General features: G+C 45.0%; 3 protein-coding genes across 3 annotated transcripts; 1 reads left to right on the top strand and 2 right to left on the bottom strand.

The window, feature by feature from the left end:
- The first annotated feature begins 1,004 nt into the window (after positions 1-1,004).
- LOC100283635 (strictosidine synthase) lies at positions 1,005-5,294 on the top strand. Its single transcript, NM_001156536.2, has 3 exons — positions 1,005-1,782; positions 4,374-4,541; positions 4,632-5,294. The coding sequence occupies exons 1-3, from the start codon at positions 1,166-1,168 to the stop codon at positions 5,041-5,043; spliced, it is 1,197 nt and encodes a 398-aa protein (NP_001150008.2). The 5' UTR covers positions 1,005-1,165; the 3' UTR covers positions 5,044-5,294.
- A 2,706-nt stretch (positions 5,295-8,000) lies between these two features.
- LOC100304348 (uncharacterized) lies at positions 8,001-9,185 on the bottom strand. The gene has a single exon (NM_001165786.1). The coding sequence runs from the start codon at positions 8,811-8,813 to the stop codon at positions 8,358-8,360; it is 456 nt and encodes a 151-aa protein (NP_001159258.1). The 5' UTR covers positions 8,814-9,185; the 3' UTR covers positions 8,001-8,357.
- A 732-nt stretch (positions 9,186-9,917) lies between these two features.
- LOC103644012 (kinesin-like protein KIN-12G) lies at positions 9,918-18,626 on the bottom strand. Its single transcript, NM_001351696.1, has 21 exons — positions 18,285-18,626; positions 17,954-18,109; positions 17,774-17,857; positions 17,559-17,678; positions 17,342-17,455; positions 17,059-17,151; positions 16,782-16,871; positions 16,539-16,609; positions 16,344-16,418; positions 16,119-16,206; positions 15,916-15,974; positions 15,748-15,811; positions 15,604-15,669; positions 15,324-15,476; positions 15,139-15,243; positions 14,796-15,031; positions 14,053-14,122; positions 13,933-13,986; positions 13,748-13,807; positions 13,559-13,638; positions 9,918-12,177 (listed from the first exon to the last, which is right to left on the bottom strand). Exons 1-21 carry the CDS (start codon positions 18,393-18,395, stop codon positions 10,371-10,373), a joined length of 3,756 nt encoding a protein of 1,251 aa, NP_001338625.1. The 5' UTR covers positions 18,396-18,626; the 3' UTR covers positions 9,918-10,370.
- Positions 18,627-21,024: the final 2,398 nt, after the last annotated feature.

The raw sequence follows: 21,024 nt of genomic DNA, 5'->3' as shown, positions 1-21,024 counted from the left end.
CAGGCTTCCAGCCTCCAGCTCTGTTTCTGAAACGGCTCCGGCTCTTTTCGGTAGTAATTTTTTCCCGACTCACCGATCCGTTAGGAGATTAAATTATCTTCTATTTAATTTTGATTAGAAAGCGATTTAATCTTCTCTAATTCCTTCAATCTCTCTAACCGAACAAGCCCCTCATGGATCTATCTATTTTTCTAGTCACCAAATTAGTCTTTAATCATCACCAAATTAGTCTTTAATCACCAGAAATATTAGAGAGAATATAAGTTTCCAAACTAGTCTTAGGGGCCGTTCGGTTGTACCGGAATAAGCCAGGATTTATTCCAGCTCATCAAAATCTATATAAATTAGAGAAGTAATCTGGCTAGGAATTAATCCGGGTGCTCCAATTCCAAACAACCGAACATGACTTTAATGGTAAAGGACACTGTTCCATTATAGTTAGCGGGTGTTTAATTTCTAGAGACTAATTTTTAGTTTTTCTATTTTATTTTATTTTAGTTCTTAAATTATTAATATAAGGACTGAAACATGTATTATCTCTATTCTAGTATGTGTGTTTATTAATTTAGGAACTAAAAAGAATAAAATGGAGGGAATACCTTAAAGACCCTTTAGAATGCATGATTTTTATAAGAAGCATGTAATTTTGAAAAAAAATACAGGAAATAAAATTATATCATATTGTAGTGTTGGTGTTGGACATGCTTTGTAAAAAAATATTCGTGTTAGTATTCTTGTTAGCCCATCCACCTCACACGAAAGGACATGTAGGGCGGGTGTGTGTGATCGGTGGCGTGGCAGGCATGGAGGACTGACGGCGATGCGTGAATGCGTGATGCTGATGCTTGGCGCGGAAGCATGTGAGGGATCCATGGGGTAGTTGACATGTGCGGAGCGCACAGGAGGCAGCGAGCGACCTTGTTGGCCGTGCACAGCGCACCCAGGCCAGTTTCCGCCGCGAAATATACAAAAGCCCCGGGCCCCGGCAGCCGCGGCGCGTCGAAGTGATGACCCCTCGTTCCATCCGTCCTCACTGAGCGGCAGCAAAGCACGCCGTGCCATTCCCATCACTAAGCGCTTGCGCGCGGCGGAGAAACCCAAGCGAAGCCCCGCAAGAGCGAGGCGAGGGAGAGTGGGGCGAGTGGGTGAGCCGCTGGCTAGCGGGATGGCGTCGCCGGGGGTGGTGGCCGCGGCGCTGCTGGTGGCGGTCCTGGCGGCATTCTGTGGCACGGATCCGCTGCGGATGGGCAGCATGGCGGGCTTCCCGGGGTTCGAGGCGCACTTCGTCGACCTCCCCGATCCCGCCGAGATGCCGCCGCACGCGGACGAGCGGGAGCGGCTCCGCGGGGCCGAGGTGCGGTTCCGCGGCGATGTGCAGGGTCCCGAGAGTGTCGCCTTCGACCCTCAGGGTCGCGGCCCGTACACGGGCGTCGCCGACGGCCGGGTCGTCTTCTGGGACGGCGAGCGGTGGGTCCCCTTCGCGACTGCCTCCCCGCGCTGGACGCAGGAGCTCTGCGGCGGGCCTAAAGCCTCGCCGGTGGAGTACCTCCCCAACGAGCACATCTGCGGCCGCCCGCTCGGGCTCCGCTTCGATAAGAAGACCGGGGACCTGTACATCGCCGACGCCTACTTCGGATTGCTTAAGGTCGGTCCCGAAGGCGGGCTGGCCACGCCGCTCGCAACGGAGGCCGAGGGCGTGCGCCTCAACTTCACCAACGACCTCGATCTCGACGACGAGGGCAATGTGTACTTCACGGACTCCAGCATCCACTACCAGAGACGGTCTGTGATGACATGCCCTCGCTCTCTTCCCTCTGCTTTGCGTGCTTGGATGGATGCTCACTTGAAACTTGATTCCTACTGACCACGGGGTAGGTGATCGGGAACATCACGAATCCACGATCCTGACATTAGGTTGGAACTTGGAAGGTCGTCTGCTTGGATTACTTTACTTTGTTTACCTTCACTCATCCTAATTGAAGTGTCAGCAAACATTATTTATATGCTACAAACGATACTCACCTCACACGTGTATTTGTTTTATAAAAAAATAGGCATTATGCTATGATCTGTCAGATCTCTTCAGCACATCATGTTTCACATCAGGGGTACAGTCACATACTTTCCTAATGAATAAACTGAAGATGGAGAATATAAAAACCCAAAATGGACCAATTCTTTCTTTGAGGGCTACAGTCCTACTCTTTTTTTAACAAACCAGGCGGGAGAGCTGCCGATTATAGTAATAAAAAGAAGCGGTCCGGACCGGACTAAACAACAAACAACAGACGGTTGGATTGTGACATCAACGCGCCGACACCATACAACTCAACTCGCCGGTTGGATTGAGAAATCAACACGGCACCACACTCACCGCCGACACAGTGTCCAAACAACACAAGCAGCGGCAACCCCACACGAGAGCACGCAAAACTGCTAAGGGTCATCGTTGTCAAGCAAGGATGCAGAGCATCCAGCAACTCCGACTTCCCAAAGCAGCCGACATGCGAAACAAACGAAAAGCAGACATACAGCCCGAAGCGAAAGGTCTCGATAGGTCATCGTTGTCGGGCTCAAGGCACAGAGCAGCTCCGACTTCCAATCTTGACCCTCCGCCCTGCCTCCGGAATTTGCCTAACCTTCGAAACAAACTGGACCACAAAGAAGGGAGGTTCGTCTCATGTTATCGTTGCCGAGGCACATCCCCTGACGTAGCAGCTCCGACTTCACGATGCAAAACCCCACCTCCACCCGCATACCAGGCGCCGAGAAGCGAAGCAACAGCCGAAGGCAAAGCCGTGGCCGAGGCGTACTTCAGAAGTGACGCCTTCAGGAATGGAGTAACGTCACCGTGACGCCACCGTCGCCTGTCCGCGATGGACCGGGCTTTCACCCAAGGAAGATAGCACTGGGGATGCGACGCCCTTAGGAGGGGAAGCGGCGCCCATGGGCGTCACCGTCGCCGAGACTTTCGCCCAAGAGCCCCCAGCACAGTGTCTGGCCGAAACCTCGAGACACCGCAAGCTGCCTCCGTCGTTGCCGCTGCCCCGCCGTCCCGCACAGAGATGAAGATTATTGGGGCCGCCGCCACAACCACCATCTAGCGCTAGCCCGAGCCACTAGCCGACGTTGTCGCGGATGAGTGGAGGTCCCGCCTCCGCCATTCAGGCCGACTGCGCAGGCCTGCCGACGCACCAACGCCGAACACCACTCTGGCACATGCGCTGGTCCGGGACCAACCTGCCGGCGCCTCCGATGGTTGGCACGCGGAGGCCGCCAACCTCGCGCGCACCAGATTCCAGCCCTCCGCGCGCGGCGCCGCTCCCTGCCCTGGGGGCGACAGACAGCATCGTCTCCGCGCCTGCGACCCACTGCCGGCCACATGCCCCCTTGCTGCGCGGGCACCCAGCCAGGACCCGCATCCCCCGGATGTGCCATACAAACGCCTCGCTCTTTGCCGCCAGGATGCCGCCGAGGCCCTGGCCAGCCCAGCCGCGCTGGCGAAGGGTCGCCGTCCCACACGCGCCGTTGCCACCTCCTGGTAACCCGACTAGATCCGGGCAGACGCGACCAAACCAAAGCAAAATCGCCCCGCCGCCACCTTCCTTGGGGCCACGCGGACATCCGGCGGCGCTCTCCGGTGACGGCGAGGTGGGATGGAGTGGAGGGAGGGGCCGGTGGCGGCTAGGGTTTCGGCCGCCCGTGTCGCCCGGGAGGAGGCGACCGAGCGGCTTATGTGGAGGAGTAACCTTCTTTTTCCAAGGGAGGAGGCAACCGTGTCGCCCGGGAGGAGTCCTACTCTTTTACTAGTTCTAGTGTCATACAAGGTTCTCCAACCATTCTACTTCATTGTATAGCACCTGGTTTAGTGACTATTATGACTTAGACTGTTATATTGGGAAAACTTATGGGGTGTTTGAATGCACTAGAGATAATAGTTAGTTGGCTAAAAATTTGCTAGTAGAATTAGCTAGCTAACAAATAACTAGCTAACTAGTAGCTAATTTACTAAAAATAGCTAATAGCTGAAATATTAGCTAGGGTGTTTGGATGTCTCTAGCTAATTTTAGTCACTAACTATTAGCTCTAGTGCATTCAAACACCCCTTTAGGTGCGTTTGGTTGTCATGACAGAACGAAATGAAATATGACGATCGTTTAAATAAAATTGTTTGGTTCAGGGGTTGGGTCCCAGTGTTGCCCTCAGCCCTCCCTTAAAATTGGAGGGACGAGAGAGAACGCGAGGGGACGTCCCTTTCCCAGCTGCCCCGCAACCAAACGCGTCCTTAATGTCTCCTCAATTTGCAAACAAGTTTGCTGGATCCAAGACACCTTGGATCTTCCATGACCTTATCAGTAATCATTCATTTTCAGGAATTTCATGCAGTTAGTTTTCTCGGGGGATCCCTCTGGGAGACTTCTGAAATATAACCCACAGACAAAGGAAACGACAGTACTGCATCGCAACCTCCAATTTCCCAACGGTGTGTCCATGAGCAAGGATGGCTCATTCTTTGTTTTCTGCGAAGGATCGCGTGGCAGGTGTGCATTATCTTTCTTACACTTGATTTAAGCTTTCTTATTTCAGCTCTATGATATCAGGCACTCAATATTTGTGTTCTTCGGAGACAGGTTGAGCAGATACTGGTTGAAAGGCGAGAAGGCAGGCACTGTGGATCTTTTCGCTATCTTGCCTGGCTTCCCAGACAATGTGAGAACGAATGAGAAGGGCGAGTTCTGGGTGGCAATCCACTGCCGCCGAAGTCTGTACGCCCGGCTTATGAGCCGCCATGTCAAGCTGAGGAAGTTTTTGCTCAGCCTCCCGATCCCCGCCAAGTACCACTACCTGATGCAGATCGGTGGCAGGCTCCACGCGGTCATCATCAAGTACAGCCCAGAGGGCCAGGTGCTTGACATCTTGGAGGACACCAAGGGCGAGGTGGTGAGAGCCGTCAGCGAAGTGGAGGAGAAAGACGGGAAGCTCTGGATAGGGTCTGTCCTGATGCCGTTCATCGCTGTCTTTGACCTCGCGAAGGCGTCTTAGCCGCCTCAAGTTTGATTGGAAACATTGTTGCTTTAAGACATGGAGTCCATGGTTACCGCTGCACGCTTCTCTGAGAGGATCAGTGATCCCAATAATTTGGTTCTGGTGCAACCTGGAGCTGTATATAATGCTCCAGCTTCTTTTAGTAGCAAATGTAAGTTGCTGACATGTTCTTTAGATTGTCACTAGAACTAGAACTATGAACGAACAGCTCGTGCTTCCGAGTCCAGATTTACCAGATGTGCTTCTTGAGTTTGATCCGTTTTTATTTTTATTTGGGCAACAAATGAAAGTTTTCAATTTTTATTTCGCCAACAAAAGAAGGTTTCGATTTTTATTTGGCCAACAAACGAAGTTTTTACAGAGCGAGAGTGTAGGCCACGTTCTAAGGGTTAGCTGAAAATAGTTCGATGACAAGTGTTTAAAGGAGCTCTCACATTACATAGCCATAAAAATAGAGGATTAATTGTATACTGCTCATTTTTTATAAAACTAGACGGCTAGTTTATTTTGATGACATGGAATGGCATGAAAATAAACTAGCTAGTTTCTTTTTTTAAAAAAAATTGAGTGCCATGCTTCTAACTAACCCAAAAAAATGGAAGTAGGATAAATAGAGAGAGAAAATGACATTTAAGCTAAGGACCTGAGCGTTGAAGTTTGTAGGAAATTGGTACAAATATACGGAGTTAGAGACGAACGAGAGAGAAATTATAGTTAAACAAATAACACAAATTCAAAATTTGTTTAAAAAAAACTAATGATCACAAAAAGATACCTACTATTACCTATGACGGTCACATGTAGAGATTGCAATGGAGATCCAATCCTCAATTCTCCGCTCGGAATTTCTCCATTATGGCATGTTTAGAAGCAAGTGTAATATAGGGGTTGAGGGGCCAAAATCTCTTATTATTTAATTCTAAATAGTAAAGGGTTTTGGTTCTCTCAATCCCTTTAGTCCCAAACAAATAGGGGAAAACTCTTCCCCACGGGAAGATAAATGGGGGAAAACTCTTCTTCCGACAGGTAAACGGGAATGGTGACGGAGAAGCATTCTCTATCCCTATTTTCCGCGGGGACCTGTTAAACTTATATGTGTCAACATTTTTGTGTACTAGTTAATGATAGAAATAAACAATTACCTTATCAAGAGATCTCGTTTTGCACAAATATGTTCATTTTAATGTACATATCATGATTTATTACATCTGACGATGTATATAAGTGACAATGTTTTGCATTAATAACAAATGACGCATGTCCTTGTTATAATTTAAGTGGGGACGGGGATCCCCGTTGAGGATTTATCCCCGCAGGGAACGGAGATGGAGAAGAAATGCCCCCACAAGCGTCCGTGGGGATCCTCGCGGGAAAAATTTTCATCGCATGATCAGGGATGGAGAGCTATTCCCGGCGAAAAATTCTCCACTGCCATCCCTAGTCATCTGCTAGTTAGCCTCTATCTAGATCATTATTTGTTAATAATTAGTTGCATAATAACTTATAGTTAATTATTAATTGTTGATAGTTGACTTGGTCATGTTTAAATACACTAAAACTAATAGTTAGTTGGTTAAAAAATTGTTGGTGGAATTAACTGACTAACTATTAGCTGATTTTAGCTGGGTTGAACCAGCTAATAACTAATAGGTAGTTGAAGGTTCAAGTAATAGTTAGCTGAATTATTTGACTATTTATTTACCTTTTCATAAAGATTATACTTTATATATAGTATCTCACTCCAACAGACTGTCTATTTAATTTGGCTATTTAGGTGGCTAGCCAAATTTGACTAGTGAGAGAGCCAATTTGGAGAGTCGGATAGCTAGTCTGTTGGAGAGTTATTTTAATATTGAGTATTCAAATTTTGGTTTGACGAGTTATTTAGCTAGTCTCTTGAAGATGCTCTTAGCTGAGGGCGTTTAGATGTCTCCAGCTAAAAGCAGCTAATAATTGAATTATTAGTTAGGTTCTTTGGATATCTCCGGCTAATTGTAGCAGCTAACTATTAGCTTTAGGCTCTAGTTGAATGCACCAGAGTTAATAGTTAACTGACTAAAAAGTTACTATATAGAATTAGCTAGCTAATAATTGTTGGCTAACTATTAACTGATTTATTAAACGTAGCTAATAGCTGAATTATTAGTTAATCTGTTGGATGTCTGCAGCTAACTATTAGCTTTAGTAAATTCAAACAGGCCCTAGTGCAATTAAATAGGACTACATTAAGATAGTTGTTAGTTTGAGATTATCTAACAATTTGCTGAATCCATTCAGATTCAAATGAGCTAATGTTTAGCTTTATGGAACAAAATAGAGCATTACAACCAGTTTGCATTGTTAACAATTAAAATATCACGACTAATGTTAATTATTATTAGTTAATTTGATCTAATTAGTAAAGGTATTTATTAGTTTATTATTTTACTAACAATTAGCTAAACTATTAACTTGACCTCATTGGATCTAAGGAGATAATTGTAGACGTATGTCAACTATTAGATTATCTGCAACAGGTCATGTAAAATTGAAAATTGAATTGTAGATTACACTAATTGTTAAGTGAAGTTTGAAATATAAGATAAGATAAAGAATGAGTAAAGATAGCTATCGAAGGCCGCCTTAGCTTTTGGTCAAATAGTATTTCCTCTATAAGCGAAGGTGTCATGGAGGGATCCTCTGCAACGGCGCCGATCGAATGAAGGAGTCCGCCGGTAGAGGTTATAATAGGTTATGATCTAAATGTTATTTTAACAAATTAGAATTTTTAATTAATTTTAGTCTAAAAATAAATAGAAATGAACTCGATCTGGATTTAGCTCGTGCACACACGCAAAAGCACGCAGTGACGCAGGAGAAAAAAAGCACTGCGTCATGAACAGTGTTCTATTTGTTCATTTGTTATCGATCGGCCTCTCAATCAATCAATAATACTAAATAGGAGTACATCGTTTGGACAGAAGCTTGAGGTTTCAGCATTTCCTGCTCCAGTTACACAAAAAAGATTAGGAGAGAGATGAAAAACCTAAGCACAATCACTGACCCCTTTCGCTTCTCCATCCCAAGCTGCAGCTGCTGGCGTGGTCCATGCTCGAGACAATGGCGTAGCAGTACAATGATGCAACCCGCACGTGCCAGTTTCGCACGTGTCCATTCAGAATAAGTGCACTTGCACGATGCCGAAGGCTGCTGCTCCTTTTGCCATGCATGCTGCGCTGACTGGCAGTTGGAGGAGACTCCAAGAACAGATGGAGTAATCGTGGGTAGTTTAGTAGCGACCGAGTGCTCACTATTTACGCCAGAACGCGCATCTATTGGTAGCGCCTGGACGAGGAGCTGGAGTTGGAGGAGACGCTGCGCCAGAAGCCGGCGCCGTAGAAGTGCGAGCTCATGATCTCGCGCTCCAGCTCCGCCGCCGCCGCCGACTCCACCTCGCCGCGCGCCTCCTCGTCGATGTCTAGCGTCGCCGCTCCGATCATCGCCTTGCCGCTGCTTCCCGAAGGCGACGCGGGCGCCGGCCTCTTCCGGTTGGCTCCGGCACCTCCGTGGCCGCGGCGGCGCCGGCGCCTCCTCCTCACCCGCCGCATGACGCCCGCGGGGAGCCGGACGGTGACGAGCAGCAGCACGTCGAGCAGCGCCAGCGGGCAGCAGCAGCACACCGCCGCGCAGTTCGCCGCCGCCTGCCCCGCGCCCTCCCCGCACCCCGGCTGGGGCTCATGCTCGTCCTCGCCGTCGCCGTCGCCGTCGCCGTGCCAGTGCTCGCGCATGCGCCCCGCTCCCCTTCCCGATCGCGAGCCCGCCGCCGATTCTTTCCTGGAGCCCTTGGCGCTCCCCGCACAGGTTGCCGCCGGCTGCGTGCGTCAACACCCAGCCAAGATTTCTTTTAAAAGGAAGATACCCTGCTTTGTGCTCTCGGACGGAGTGGTATTTAGAGAGGGAGGTGTGTATTGGTTGGTGGAGGTGGAGCAGGGAGAGAGAGAGGGGGAGGGAGAGGACGAGGATAGAGGCGGCGATGGCGTGCGTGGCGTCGGCTTCCTTTTCTTTCTCGCGGTCGCGGCTGCTCCGCGCCTCCCCGCCGGGAAAGAGAGGGGAAAAAAAATCAATCCCCAATTTTCCTCCGCCCGTGACGTATTTATCGCTCCCGTTCGCCGGATGGTGACCGCAAGACTGCAAAACACACGAAACATTTATGCACAAATTTGTCAAGACGCGGCGGGTTTTGTGACGTGGGAACGCGGGCGACGCCACGCGGGACGCGATGGAGACAGCCGAAGGAGCCGTCGCGTGCCCACCGCGGACGGGTGGAGTCCGAGTCGGCCGCGCGCTGGCTCCGGCTCAGCACGAGCGCACGCGGCCTGGTGATTCTGATGATGGACGACGTCGAATCGCGAATCTGACGGTGACGGCCGCACGCTTTGCCGCTAAGCGCTCGTTGTTCGGAAGTTGGTATCCGTCTTGTTTCGTGCGTGGTTTACTAATTTTCATTGATTGGGTCAAACGGCGTTGGTTGTGGTCCACGGTGTAGAGCTGGGGAGGCTACAGGGTTGCGCCACTTGGTTGTCGCGCTTAAGATAATGGCAAATGCCAGCTGGACATCGCTGTTTGTTCTTCCTCTTCTTCGGCTGCTGACCATAGAGGCGTTTGGAGGAACGGGAGAAAGGACAAGGATCAAAATAAGCAACGGGACAAGAGCCGATGAAGCTTCCAGAGGAGTCCATACTGCGCAAACAGAAAATCAGTCGAATGAAAAAACAACAGACCACAGAATCCAGGGGGTCCCCCTACAAACCTGGCACACCTGTTTACAGTACAGCAGCAGAACACGGAAACTCTTCAGCAGGTAAAATTCAAGATCAGCCCGAAAATTTCTACAAGAAACTGGAGTGCAGCATTTGTGCACTTATAGCATAAATAAAATAAGACACCTGGCTCAGATTAAGTTGTGATACAAGTCCACCCACTGGTTGCTAGTTGCTACCAGTCTCTGGAGAGTTACAGAAGCAAAAGGTCAAGCCTAAGTCGGATCAGTTTCTCCGCTCCATCTTGAAGTGTACACCAGAGGAGAAATCGGATCCGGAACAGTGGCTTGCAGGACCTGTTGTTTTGACTCGAAGCAAGACCACCAGAAGAAGGTAGCTGATCCACGGAAAAAAGAATCAGCAGATTCGGCTTCAGATAGCTTCCAACTAATGAAGCAAATTCCGCAGCTTCCCATCTCTGATGTCTTGCTACTACGTACTAAGGATCTGAACAGCAGAAGCCAAGACAGACTAGCCTGTCACTCGTCGCATCTTTATAAGGGACCTGAAACTAGCTGCGCAGGTTCATGAATTAGCTTGGTTGTCGAGAATCAAAAGCTGCTTAGCTTCATCGACATGAATCCGGACGGCCTCAAGGTCTGCTGCCACCTTTTCACCAACGGGCAGCGTGGGTTCATCCAGACTGCAAGCGGTTAGGCTTCTTCTATCTTGCAGAAGCTCACCCAGCTCCCGGATCGCTTGGTTCAGCTTCGACTGAAGTTTATCCATGTCCCTGGCTTGATACTGCAAGGACTCACTGCACACCTTGATCTCTTCCTCCTTCAAGTTGACTTGGAAAACACAGTCTTGGTAATCGACCAGCAATGCCTCCAGATCCTTTGCGCTACCCTCCCAAATCTCTGCTAAAGTGTTGTCACGGACAAACTTCTCAATGTCAGTTTCCAGTATGGAGATGCAGGAATCCTCTATTTCTGCTTCAAGGACTCCAATCTCACGATCAATATAATCACACTCATTCATGCTTCTTATTTCCTTATGTACCATGGAGCGCTGTTCGCGGGCCTTCTGTAGTTCACACAGAAGCTTCATCCGATCCTCCTCAGATTTCAGCAGGTCGGTTGCCTTGCCATAGTTCTTGGGTTTATGCATTAGTGTAGTGGAAGTATCCAGGTTATCAATAGCAAACAGGACCTTTTCTTCCTCCTTTCTTTGAGCTTCATGAGCGCGAAGTTTCGCTTTAAGGCCATCAATTTTGCTTTTCAACTCAGTTTCAGATTCACGTGCTCTCGTTCTTGCAGCAGATAGTTCAATTTTGCGAGTTTGGAGATGATTCAACTGTTCTTTCTTCTGATTCATTGATCCAAAGCTGGCATCAAACTTGGACTCCGCAAGACTTTTGGTCTTCAAAACCAAGTTCCAACATGATGCTGCAGGCAAGAAATACTTGCCTTCAAAAGCATTTTTCTTCTTCTGTGATTCTGATAGCACAGACTTCAGGAAAGTGATTTCTTCCTGACCACGCTGCGCACCTAGACGCTGAAGCTCAATTCTTGCAGAAAGTTCTTCGGCCTTACCACTAGCTATTTCGAGTGCCTTAAAATATTTTACTGCATCCTGAGCAGACACAACCTTATCTTGGACAAGCTCCAACTTACTCCGAACAATCTGCAGCACTTCTTTCAAAGCTGCAATTGTGGAGTCATGAATATGTTTCACTTCAGGATTCTCAGCTGCTTCACTCATTTCGACATCTTTCTCGTCCAACTGAATATGTTTTACAGCTTCAGAGTCGCTTTGCTCTAAAATTTTCCGTTTGAATTCATCTCTTTCCTGCATAGCTTTCTCATACAACCCCATAAGTCTATCATTTTCCTCATGCATCTCCTCCAGCTGAAGACGCAATTCAACAGATGTAACTCTTGAGAAATTGTCCTCATTGGTGCATTTTTCGTCTACTATCTTAGACTCCTGTGCCACACTAGATGAGTTATGTGCATGGAAATCTGATGTGGCTGCTGGTTGGGCATTCAACAGATCATCTACAGGGTTTCCATCTTGATTTGCCTCAACATTGACAACAGTGTGTTCATAGAGCTCAACCAATCTCTTGTTATCCTCAATCAAAACCTTAAGCTGCAGCCTCAATTCTTCATTCTCTTTGGCCAAACCGATAGCAGTTTCATGAGCTTCTGCCTCCCGTTGACTCGCAGAAGCTATTGCATCAACCAAAGTCTTAAGTTCCATCTGAGCGTCAGACAAGTTATGTAAATCTGCTTCTCCTTGCTCCTGGAGCTGGGCAGCCTTGAACTCTTTATATGTGTTGTTGTGTTTCTTTGTAAGCTCCAACTCTGTGGTCAACTCATTGACATGCCTGCACATTATTTCATATATCAGGCAATGATATCAGAACAGTAGTAGATAGCATGGAAACCAAATATCCATACAGGCATAAGCATGATTATAATGCCTCGAGAAACTGGGAGCAAACATGAGGTGGAATTCATAGGGAACAATCAACAATATTGTCAATGTGGAGAAGTGAAACCAAATGATTTGATAAATGATCTACTCATCGGGATTTTTCAAGCATTATGAACACTCGTTCACATTACCACACAAGCTTTGAACCAAAAGATAGATGCTATAGCCAGTAATGTGGCATATCAGTGAATCAAAGGTAGCATAGCAGAAAGGAGACAAAACTTGAAAATAAGAGCCACATGGGTTTCAGAATTTCAATTGTCCTGTTTTGTGTGACATACAAGGACTAAAAACACTATTCCCCCTCCTAGTGTTTTTAAAGCGTAAGGTGAGGCGAAGCGAGGCGTTGGACCGCCGCCTGGACACCTAGGCGAGCAAGGCGGGCAAGGCGCCTTGGATTTCTGGGTGTTGGGCCACCGCCTCGACGCCTTAAAAACCCTGCCGCCTCCATTAAATCTAGGACATTTTAGGATTTTAGACAATCGAACTCTTATAATCCTTCAATATATGAAAAGCCACATTGATCGACAACACATGGTTGATGTTACTATATTCATGATGAAAAATACTTTCATAATATATAGCATTTTCTATCTAATTAGAATAGTATAGGCCTCCTAGCCATTGTACCTCAGCCTGGATGCACTCGTTTCTCAAATTGGTGGTGTCAAAGTATAAAGAAAGTGGAGAAGAGTCTAAGAAAAGGTCTTAATTCCTTGATCATTTTGGTCGCTTGAGAGATTTGGAAGCACCGTAATGCTTGTGTTTTTTAGGGGGTTGTGCCCTGCACCCAGCGAGTTCAGAGTGTTGTGATTGAGAAGGGCAGCGTTTGGTGCTTGGCTGGTGCATCAGCTCTGCAGGACCTCCTCCCGCGCCAGCTCCCTAGGGGACCCTAGCAGTTTGCCTGCTGGTGGTCGTTTTGGTCGGGTTGTTGCTATGTGTGTGTGGCGCGTTGTGTTAATGTCAGGGGGTCTCGGCCTAGGGGCCTTTGTATTAGGGGTTGACAAGTCTTGTCTCTCCTATGTTTTTTTTCGTCTTCTTAATATAATGACACGCAGCTCTCCTGCATTTGTTCAAAAAAAATTACAAGTCAAAATGTCATATTAGAAACCATGTCCATGTCCTAACCAACTTACCATTTGGAGTGACAGGGAATATTATTAGCCATCTCTAAAAACATAAATATCTCAATAGTCTATAGAAGAAGAAAACATATTGATTAATAGTAATAAACCTAGTAACAGCAAGCCGAGGCAGAACAAAATGTATACCTTTCAAGATTATCTTTTGCTTCAAGGCAGAATGTCATTTTTTTACGCAACGACTCAATTTCTCTCTCATTTTGAATAGCCTGCAGTACAAAATTATAAAGTAGTTACAGCCACAAATGAATAAACATACTTATATAAACAAAGGTATAATCAGAGTTGTATATGTCGCAGTTGTATGCTTTCACCAACCTGCAAACGAAGAAACTCATTTTCCTCATCGCCAGCTGACTCCCCAAATAATGAGAGACCCTGCATAAGTTTTTCATATATAAGGCAAGTTAAGCATGTATAGTTCCATGAAGTAAATACAACTGGATTTTTTACATATAAAGGGATTCACATCCTTCATTTTTTTCATATATTTATAAGCAAACCTTGTTAATAGGTTCCTTCTCATTCATAAGCTTCCAGTCAAGTGCCTCAAGCAGCTGCAAATCAAATTATTAAGTAAGCTCACAACTTCAATGAATCCAGATGAGTTTGCAATGCAATACCTTATCTTGTAAAACAATGATTTGCTCATGCATCATTTCTCGTTCACCTTCATCAACAAATGACTGCAACCTGTTATTTTTGAAGTAACAATAGAAGTCCATTAAAATTCCAACTAAACTCCGAGCGGATAAACAAGTAAAGACCAATAAGTTTATTTAGACAATAAAATATTCAAGAATCAGTTACTCCTTGCCATCAGTCACATACAAAAAATGAGCCGTAATCACGTAACAAAATATTCAACAAAATAAAAGTGACTGGTAAGGTTAACAGAACAATAAAAATAACTGAAATCCTAGAAACAGCTATTTCAGACAATGATATATTCAAGAATCAGTTATTCTTTGCCAGCAATCAAACTAGAAAAGATGAGTCCATATTCCATAAACATTTAAAGAGCATCATAATATAGACAGTAATACTCGGCCGGGGAGGGAAAGACCGCCCTCCCGGTATTATATTAAGAAGAGACCGAAACAATGGTCCCGGCCGAGAAAATCCCCGAACCCTGGCCCCCCATCACTAACAGACCGGCGTCAACTATCAACTCTGCAATGGCCCAACCGGAGGGTGGCGCACAGGACATCGTAACCCGAGAGCGCATGGGGCACAGCGAGGGGATTTTTTAACCAAGCCTGAAAATTCGCTCCCGAGGGGAATCGAACTCAGGACTTGGAGGTGCTACTCGGAAATCCTTAACCACTAGGCTAGAGGCCCTTTCGCTATAGACAGTAATACTAACCTTCGTAGCTCTTCCTTTAATTGTAGATTCTCCATTGCAAATTTTGTAATTTCTGGATTACGATCTAATTGACCCCGCAGGACCTCTAATTCCTTTACAAGGTTTTCCTTCTCTTGCAAAAGATGTGCTTCAGCAGATAACTTCCCTGAAGCAACCTGCTCCAATCTTTTGATCCGTTCTTCACGAAACTTAAGCCTCATCTTGAAACTTCTTACCTCTTCTGTCTTTTGAGCTACCTGCGTAGGAACAGAATATTAAAATCAGCAAACACATGGCTATCCATGTATATTTTTGCTTTAAGTGCTTTGAAGGTAGAGATGCAAAATCATGAAGAACTACAGACCAGCTGTTCAGCAGTCTGCTTTGCATCTATTACTGCCTTCAATTGTGCTTCCTTCTCTTGTTCCCTCCTAAAAGCAGCGACAAGGGCAGCATCACAATCGTTCCTCTGAACACAAGGTACCAACAAAATAGTGTAAGTAGACTGCAAGCACATCAAGTTCTGCAAGCAAGAAGAGCTTTGAATACCTGTGTAGCCCTTTTATCAAAAGTAAGTGGAGTGAACATGCCATGACCCTGATCCCATTTGAATGTGCTAGGGGACTCGCAGACAAACCCATGAGAGGCAATGCTTTCTGTTTTATCAGAACCCAATTGTCCTTGCAAACGGCTGATTACTTTCTGCAAAAGCAGGTAAGTTTAAGATGAATGATAATCTACACACTACAAATGTTAATCCAATAAGAATATTTAGGCAGTTGTCTCCAATATACAGTAAGTATCTGGTAAAGTATCAACTTATATATACCTTAAGGTTCTGGATCTGTAAACGCATGCTAAGAACATCACCAGAAGCATCCTCATTAATTATAGCCTACAAAAAGTAATAGTCAGCTGACGGCCGACGCTTGCACAAAAAAGGTGGTATTCTAAATGTGTGCAGGTTACTTACATTATTCCTTATATATTTAGCTCGTTGCGCGAATTTCAATGTGCTTAATGTCTCAGCAGCACAACTGGATAGAAAGCGAGAAATATCAAATGTGTAACTTTCAAAATGGAATGGAAGCTTCAAAATAAAAAGGGTAGTTGAATAGAACAATCATGATTAGGAGTCTACCAGCTGGATGGGCTTATGTTTGCAATTATGGTCGTTTTTGAATTTCCTCCAAGGGAATCCTGGAAAGCAGTGAAAGGCATACCAAATCTTTTATCAGCAAAGAGAATGTAAACTCACATCTAAAAATTTTGCAATCATATAATAGCTCCTTAGATGCCAAGTTACAACATGAGCAACTTTACTGCATCAGTTGCTGATATTACCTGGAGGAGGAATGTTAATTTTGAATCTCTGTATGGAACATGCTGTGACTTTTTGTTTGACACAGCAATTAGGTTCGTAATGACAAGTCTGCAATGATGCCATTGACCAAAATAGTTACAAAATATGTCATGCTATGACTTTAATCTGACTCACATACTAAGTTTATAACAAATTTCAAAAGATTTTCCACAGTTTGTGGTATTATTAGAAAATAATCAACTAACCCCAAAGTTGATAGTGATTTGTTGATGTTGGTAGCTTCCTTCAATCGCTCCCCTTCAGCACCTGAGCTCTTTTGCCTGCAAGGCAGAAGTCATGCGTGCTAAACAGGAGAGTGAAAGACATTGAAAAGTGGCCGCACTAAAATTCCATTATAGTCATATCAGATGATTATATGTGATGTTACTTATGCAAGTTACCTCTCTGAGCCCGCAAGGTCAACAAGGTTGAGTCGAGAAAAGCGGTGGTGCTTGATACCTTGTGACTCCCACTGAATAATTAATTTCAAGAGAAAGTAAGGGCAATATGTGTGCGTCATAACGAACAATAATAAGGTTGAATATATAATACCACTATGACACCTTGAAACTAGAGAACCACAATGAGATCTTATTACAAACCAGTAACAACTCTGGAGAATATGTGTTTCATCTTTCATGTACCTTACTTTCTATAAGGCAGGTGAAAACACTATGAGAGCGGCTACTTGCTCGGTTCATATTGGTGGCTGCTACCTTTCTGTTTGCTGCTCCCTGGAAAGAAATGAAGAATGTATATTAAGGTCAGTCATGTACTGAATCTTAAACTTAGGAACCAGACAATTGTGCAAACTCGATTCTGTTTGAACAGGCAAAAGGGATTCAAGCTTCCAACAATCCCAACTAGAGACAAACCTCAGCATAAAATACAGAATAAAATGAAATTATTCCATCAAACAACCTCAATAAGTTGTTGCAGCGCTTCTCGAGCATTGGAGATTTCATGTTCCGTCAAATTCTCAACATGTATACCCTTTCTGGCATCCTCCCTTATCTGAAAGAATCAAACTAGAGCTAATCAGCTAATGATATGAATAATGTATATCTCGAAATATAGACATTTGCTAACAGCACATAAAAAGATGCAACAAAGAAAAAAGCAGGGACCATTAAATTAACACGAGGTATAACTACAACAAGGCATGCAAATATATGTACAACTACAAAATCCGTGCATGAATTACCTGCAAGTTTACAGAATTTGGGTTGAGCAGATCCAGAATCTGCTCATTATAAATCTCCAAAAATGAGCATTTACAAGTAAACATGAGCTTTTCATCTCTCCTTAATTCTTTTTCCTGCAAACCGTAAGGAGTACATTTAGCTAAGAACAGTAACATGTCATGTCAGCCAAAAGCCCAAAATTAGGCGTCTAGAAAGCAACAGATCTTCGAGACTTGCCTTTTGGATCCTTACAAAGAGATGCTCAAACACTCGAGGAGTTATACCACAATTCACATTGTTCCTCCGTGTTCCATTTTCTATGTCACCAAGCATTGTATGTGTTTTTCCGCTTCCAGTCTAGCAGAAGCAGATAATTTTGTAATAACAGAATAATGCAATCTTAAAACTTGAGTATTTACAGCAGCGACTAGCAAGTGAAACCTGCAGTTTACCTGCCCGTAAGCAAACATGCAGCTGTTATAGCCAGCTATGCAGTTCTCCACCATGGGCACCCCGGCAACATTGAACATGCCCTCCTGAAGTTACGCATTTTGCACAGTTAGCACGAAAATAAGTCAGCAGATGGAAAGAGGGACGAATGCTAAACTGAGAATCGAGAGCAGCAAAAGCACCTGCGTGACATGTTCGTCAGCGACAAGATCGAAAGTGAACCTGGACTCGGGGTGTCCAATCCAGGTAAGGCTCTGGCTACTATCCTGCCTGACGCACCGCTTCTGCCCCTGCATCGACACCTCACTGCCGCTCAGCGGCCGGATACGGATCGCAACCTGTAGATTGGAGCAGTTAAACGACTAGAAACATAGATGTGCTCGATGAAATGCTAACGGGCGCAGTCCCGCGCGAGCTTAGACTAGAGCACTCCAGCTAGGGGAGAGAAACGATGGCTGAGTGGAAGGGGAGGTCCGGAGGAGGCAACTCGCATTGAGGCGGATAAAACTCTACCTGCACATTGTTGTCCTTCCAGAAGGAAGGATCCTCTTGGAGCTCAAAGCGCGCGGGGGAGGGGGCGCAGCTGCCGCCTCCGAGCTCGTCGTCGACGCCGTCCAGATGCATCGCGGATATGCTGGAGCCCGAGGTGGACTTCCGGCGCCTGGGCAGGGGAGACGGCGGCGGAGGCGGATCGGAGATACGGCAGAACGGGGTCGAGATGGGGTTTCGGACCTTTCGGTTTGAAATGGGGAGCGGAGGTCGCGAGAGGCGAGACGTTGGGCAATTTCGAATTTGGTCGCGTCCGGCACAGATTGAGGTGTGCGAAAGCAAGACAATTGCTGCGGCCTGCGGAGTGGGCCCTGTCTCTATGCCAGTGGACTTTGAATGCAGGTACGGAGCACGAAAAAAAATCAAATACGAGTGAATGGCTACGTGCATATTTTAACCGCATGTTCCCGGATAAAAACTCTACATGATACAAGTTTAGCTGAGAGTTTGTGGGTTTGATTCTCAATCCGATGAATTTTTCTCACGGATATGAAAATATTATACCGGAGCTCGCAAACCCAAGTACCTGCCACCGCCATGAATATACTTGGGTATATATGTAGTTGTATATGTGGATATATTATATGTATACATGTTTTTATATGTATATTTATATGTGTGTATAAGTATATATATTGATGATATATATAGATATATGTGTATAATTATGTGTCCGCAGGTATATTCGTAGGTTTGTGACACCCGCGGGTTGTGAGTATGGGTAGCATATTGCACCAGTTGTGCTTTTAGAGATACTATGGCTTTAGCATAGCATAGCATGGTTTAGAAAGGTTTGATCTAAACTATGGTATCAATACTTTAAAAAATAATGCATTTTTGGTAATTCTGAGGTATTCGAAACTTTGTTTTACAAAGTTCAACCAAACACCTCTTGTCTATAATAATACAATATTTTAAATATCATAGTATTATGTTGGAAACTATAAATAAACCTTGCTACCAAATAGGTCCTATGTTTTGAAATAGACCACAACGGACGCATCGGCGAACGATTAATCTAGTCGATCGACTGGTCTGCTAACCGATTGGGTCGGGCGACAAGAGCGGCATTGGAGCGGGCACAAGTGGTACTGACCTGCACGTTGAGGTCGTAGCTGTTATAGATCAAGTCTGGTTGGTAACGACGGTCAATAGCCGATGTGAATGTCTTTGATTGGTCCGAGTTGTTTTATCCGTTCGAATGTGAAAAATCTAAAAAAATTAAACAATTCAAAAAACTAATCCACTCTATAAATATAGGAAGTGATTGATTCGTTCACACACTTTCACCTTTACTTCTCAAATTCTCTCCTTTATTTACACACTTTCATCTCTCTTTTGATTTAGTTGCGATTAAACCTCAATATTGATATGAATCTGAGATGAAGTCCGAACTATTAAGCACTCAAAGAGTTGATCAACGAGCAATCTCCGCAACGTACCAAGACAACAACTAGTGCGGGCCAAGTCTTCTTCAATGGTCTTTCTCTTGTCCACCGTCGTCGAGAGAAAAAATTTCCTCATCCGTGTGGCCTAACTCCTCGACCTCTCTTTCCTTACTTGTATGCTCTTCTTCCATATCCATACTCACCCATGTTGATGCTCCATCAACTACAAGCCTCCAATGATCGACACTCTTCCTTCTAACACCGATGAAGCCCCTTCCACCTATGTTTGTCCTCCATAACTTTTCACTTATATATATACCAGGTGAGTGCCCGTGCGTTGCAACGGAAACATATAATACCACAAAAAATTATGTACAAATGTGTGTTATATTGACACGAGAAAAGATAGTGAAGATGAGCTAGCAGAAATTTGCATCCAATGTTATTGAGAATTGTCTTACTTTTGGTTCTCCTGAGCAACGACAGATTCTGATAAATGAAATGCTTGGTAGTTGGCACAACTGATGAGAACGAGCCGTTACATGTTTGTTTTCAACAATGATTCTCAGCTCGCCTTTTTTCTTTTAAAATCAGAAGTATGATGGCCTGCTGCTGCAAGATTAGACTCGATGCATTCTAACAACACTTGTAATGTAAACTTATGTCTTCTAGGCAACGATGAAAGACCAATTTGCATATTATGTAACCAGTTCGCAAACTATGTTGTGCAGAAGGTTTTGGAGATATGTGATGACCAAAACTGTGAATTGATTCTTTCTCGTATCAAGGTCTACTTGAATGCACTGAAAAGATACGACTATGGGAAGCATATTGTGGCACGTGTTGACAAGGTTATTGCCACATGAGGTAAATAGATCCTAAGACCCAAAGCTATATATTGAAAACCATTTATCCTTGTCATTTGATCTTTTGGTCACTGACTGTTTGCATTTTGTTTGTGTTTTTATCATCTTTTAGAATGGCACGCTACCCTCCTATTGAGATGGCAACGATTAGGATTACAGAATAACACATGTACAACAGAAGATAGCGAGGCATATAGCTTTTTACCATTACCAGTAGTCGGTAATATTGAGCGAGTACAACCACAAAAGTTGAAAAAATAGGCTCCCAAATCCTTTGTAAATAAAGGAGAGCCTATGGAGATAAATAAGAATGAGAAAAGATGAGATTTTACTTGTCCTCGAGGACTCCTGTATTTGTATGGTTTATTTTTCCCTCTTGCAAGCAGTAGTATAAAGATCTAAATATTGTCGAAGAAGCAAAACGATTACCAGAAGGATAAATGTTGTAGG

This window comes from Zea mays, chromosome 1, assembly GCF_902167145.1.
Source record: "Zea mays cultivar B73 chromosome 1, Zm-B73-REFERENCE-NAM-5.0, whole genome shotgun sequence".
NCBI classification, from domain to species: domain Eukaryota; kingdom Viridiplantae; phylum Streptophyta; class Magnoliopsida; order Poales; family Poaceae; genus Zea; species Zea mays.
Note: the sequence above shows the minus strand (reverse complement) of the source record. Positions and strands in the feature narration are given on the sequence as shown.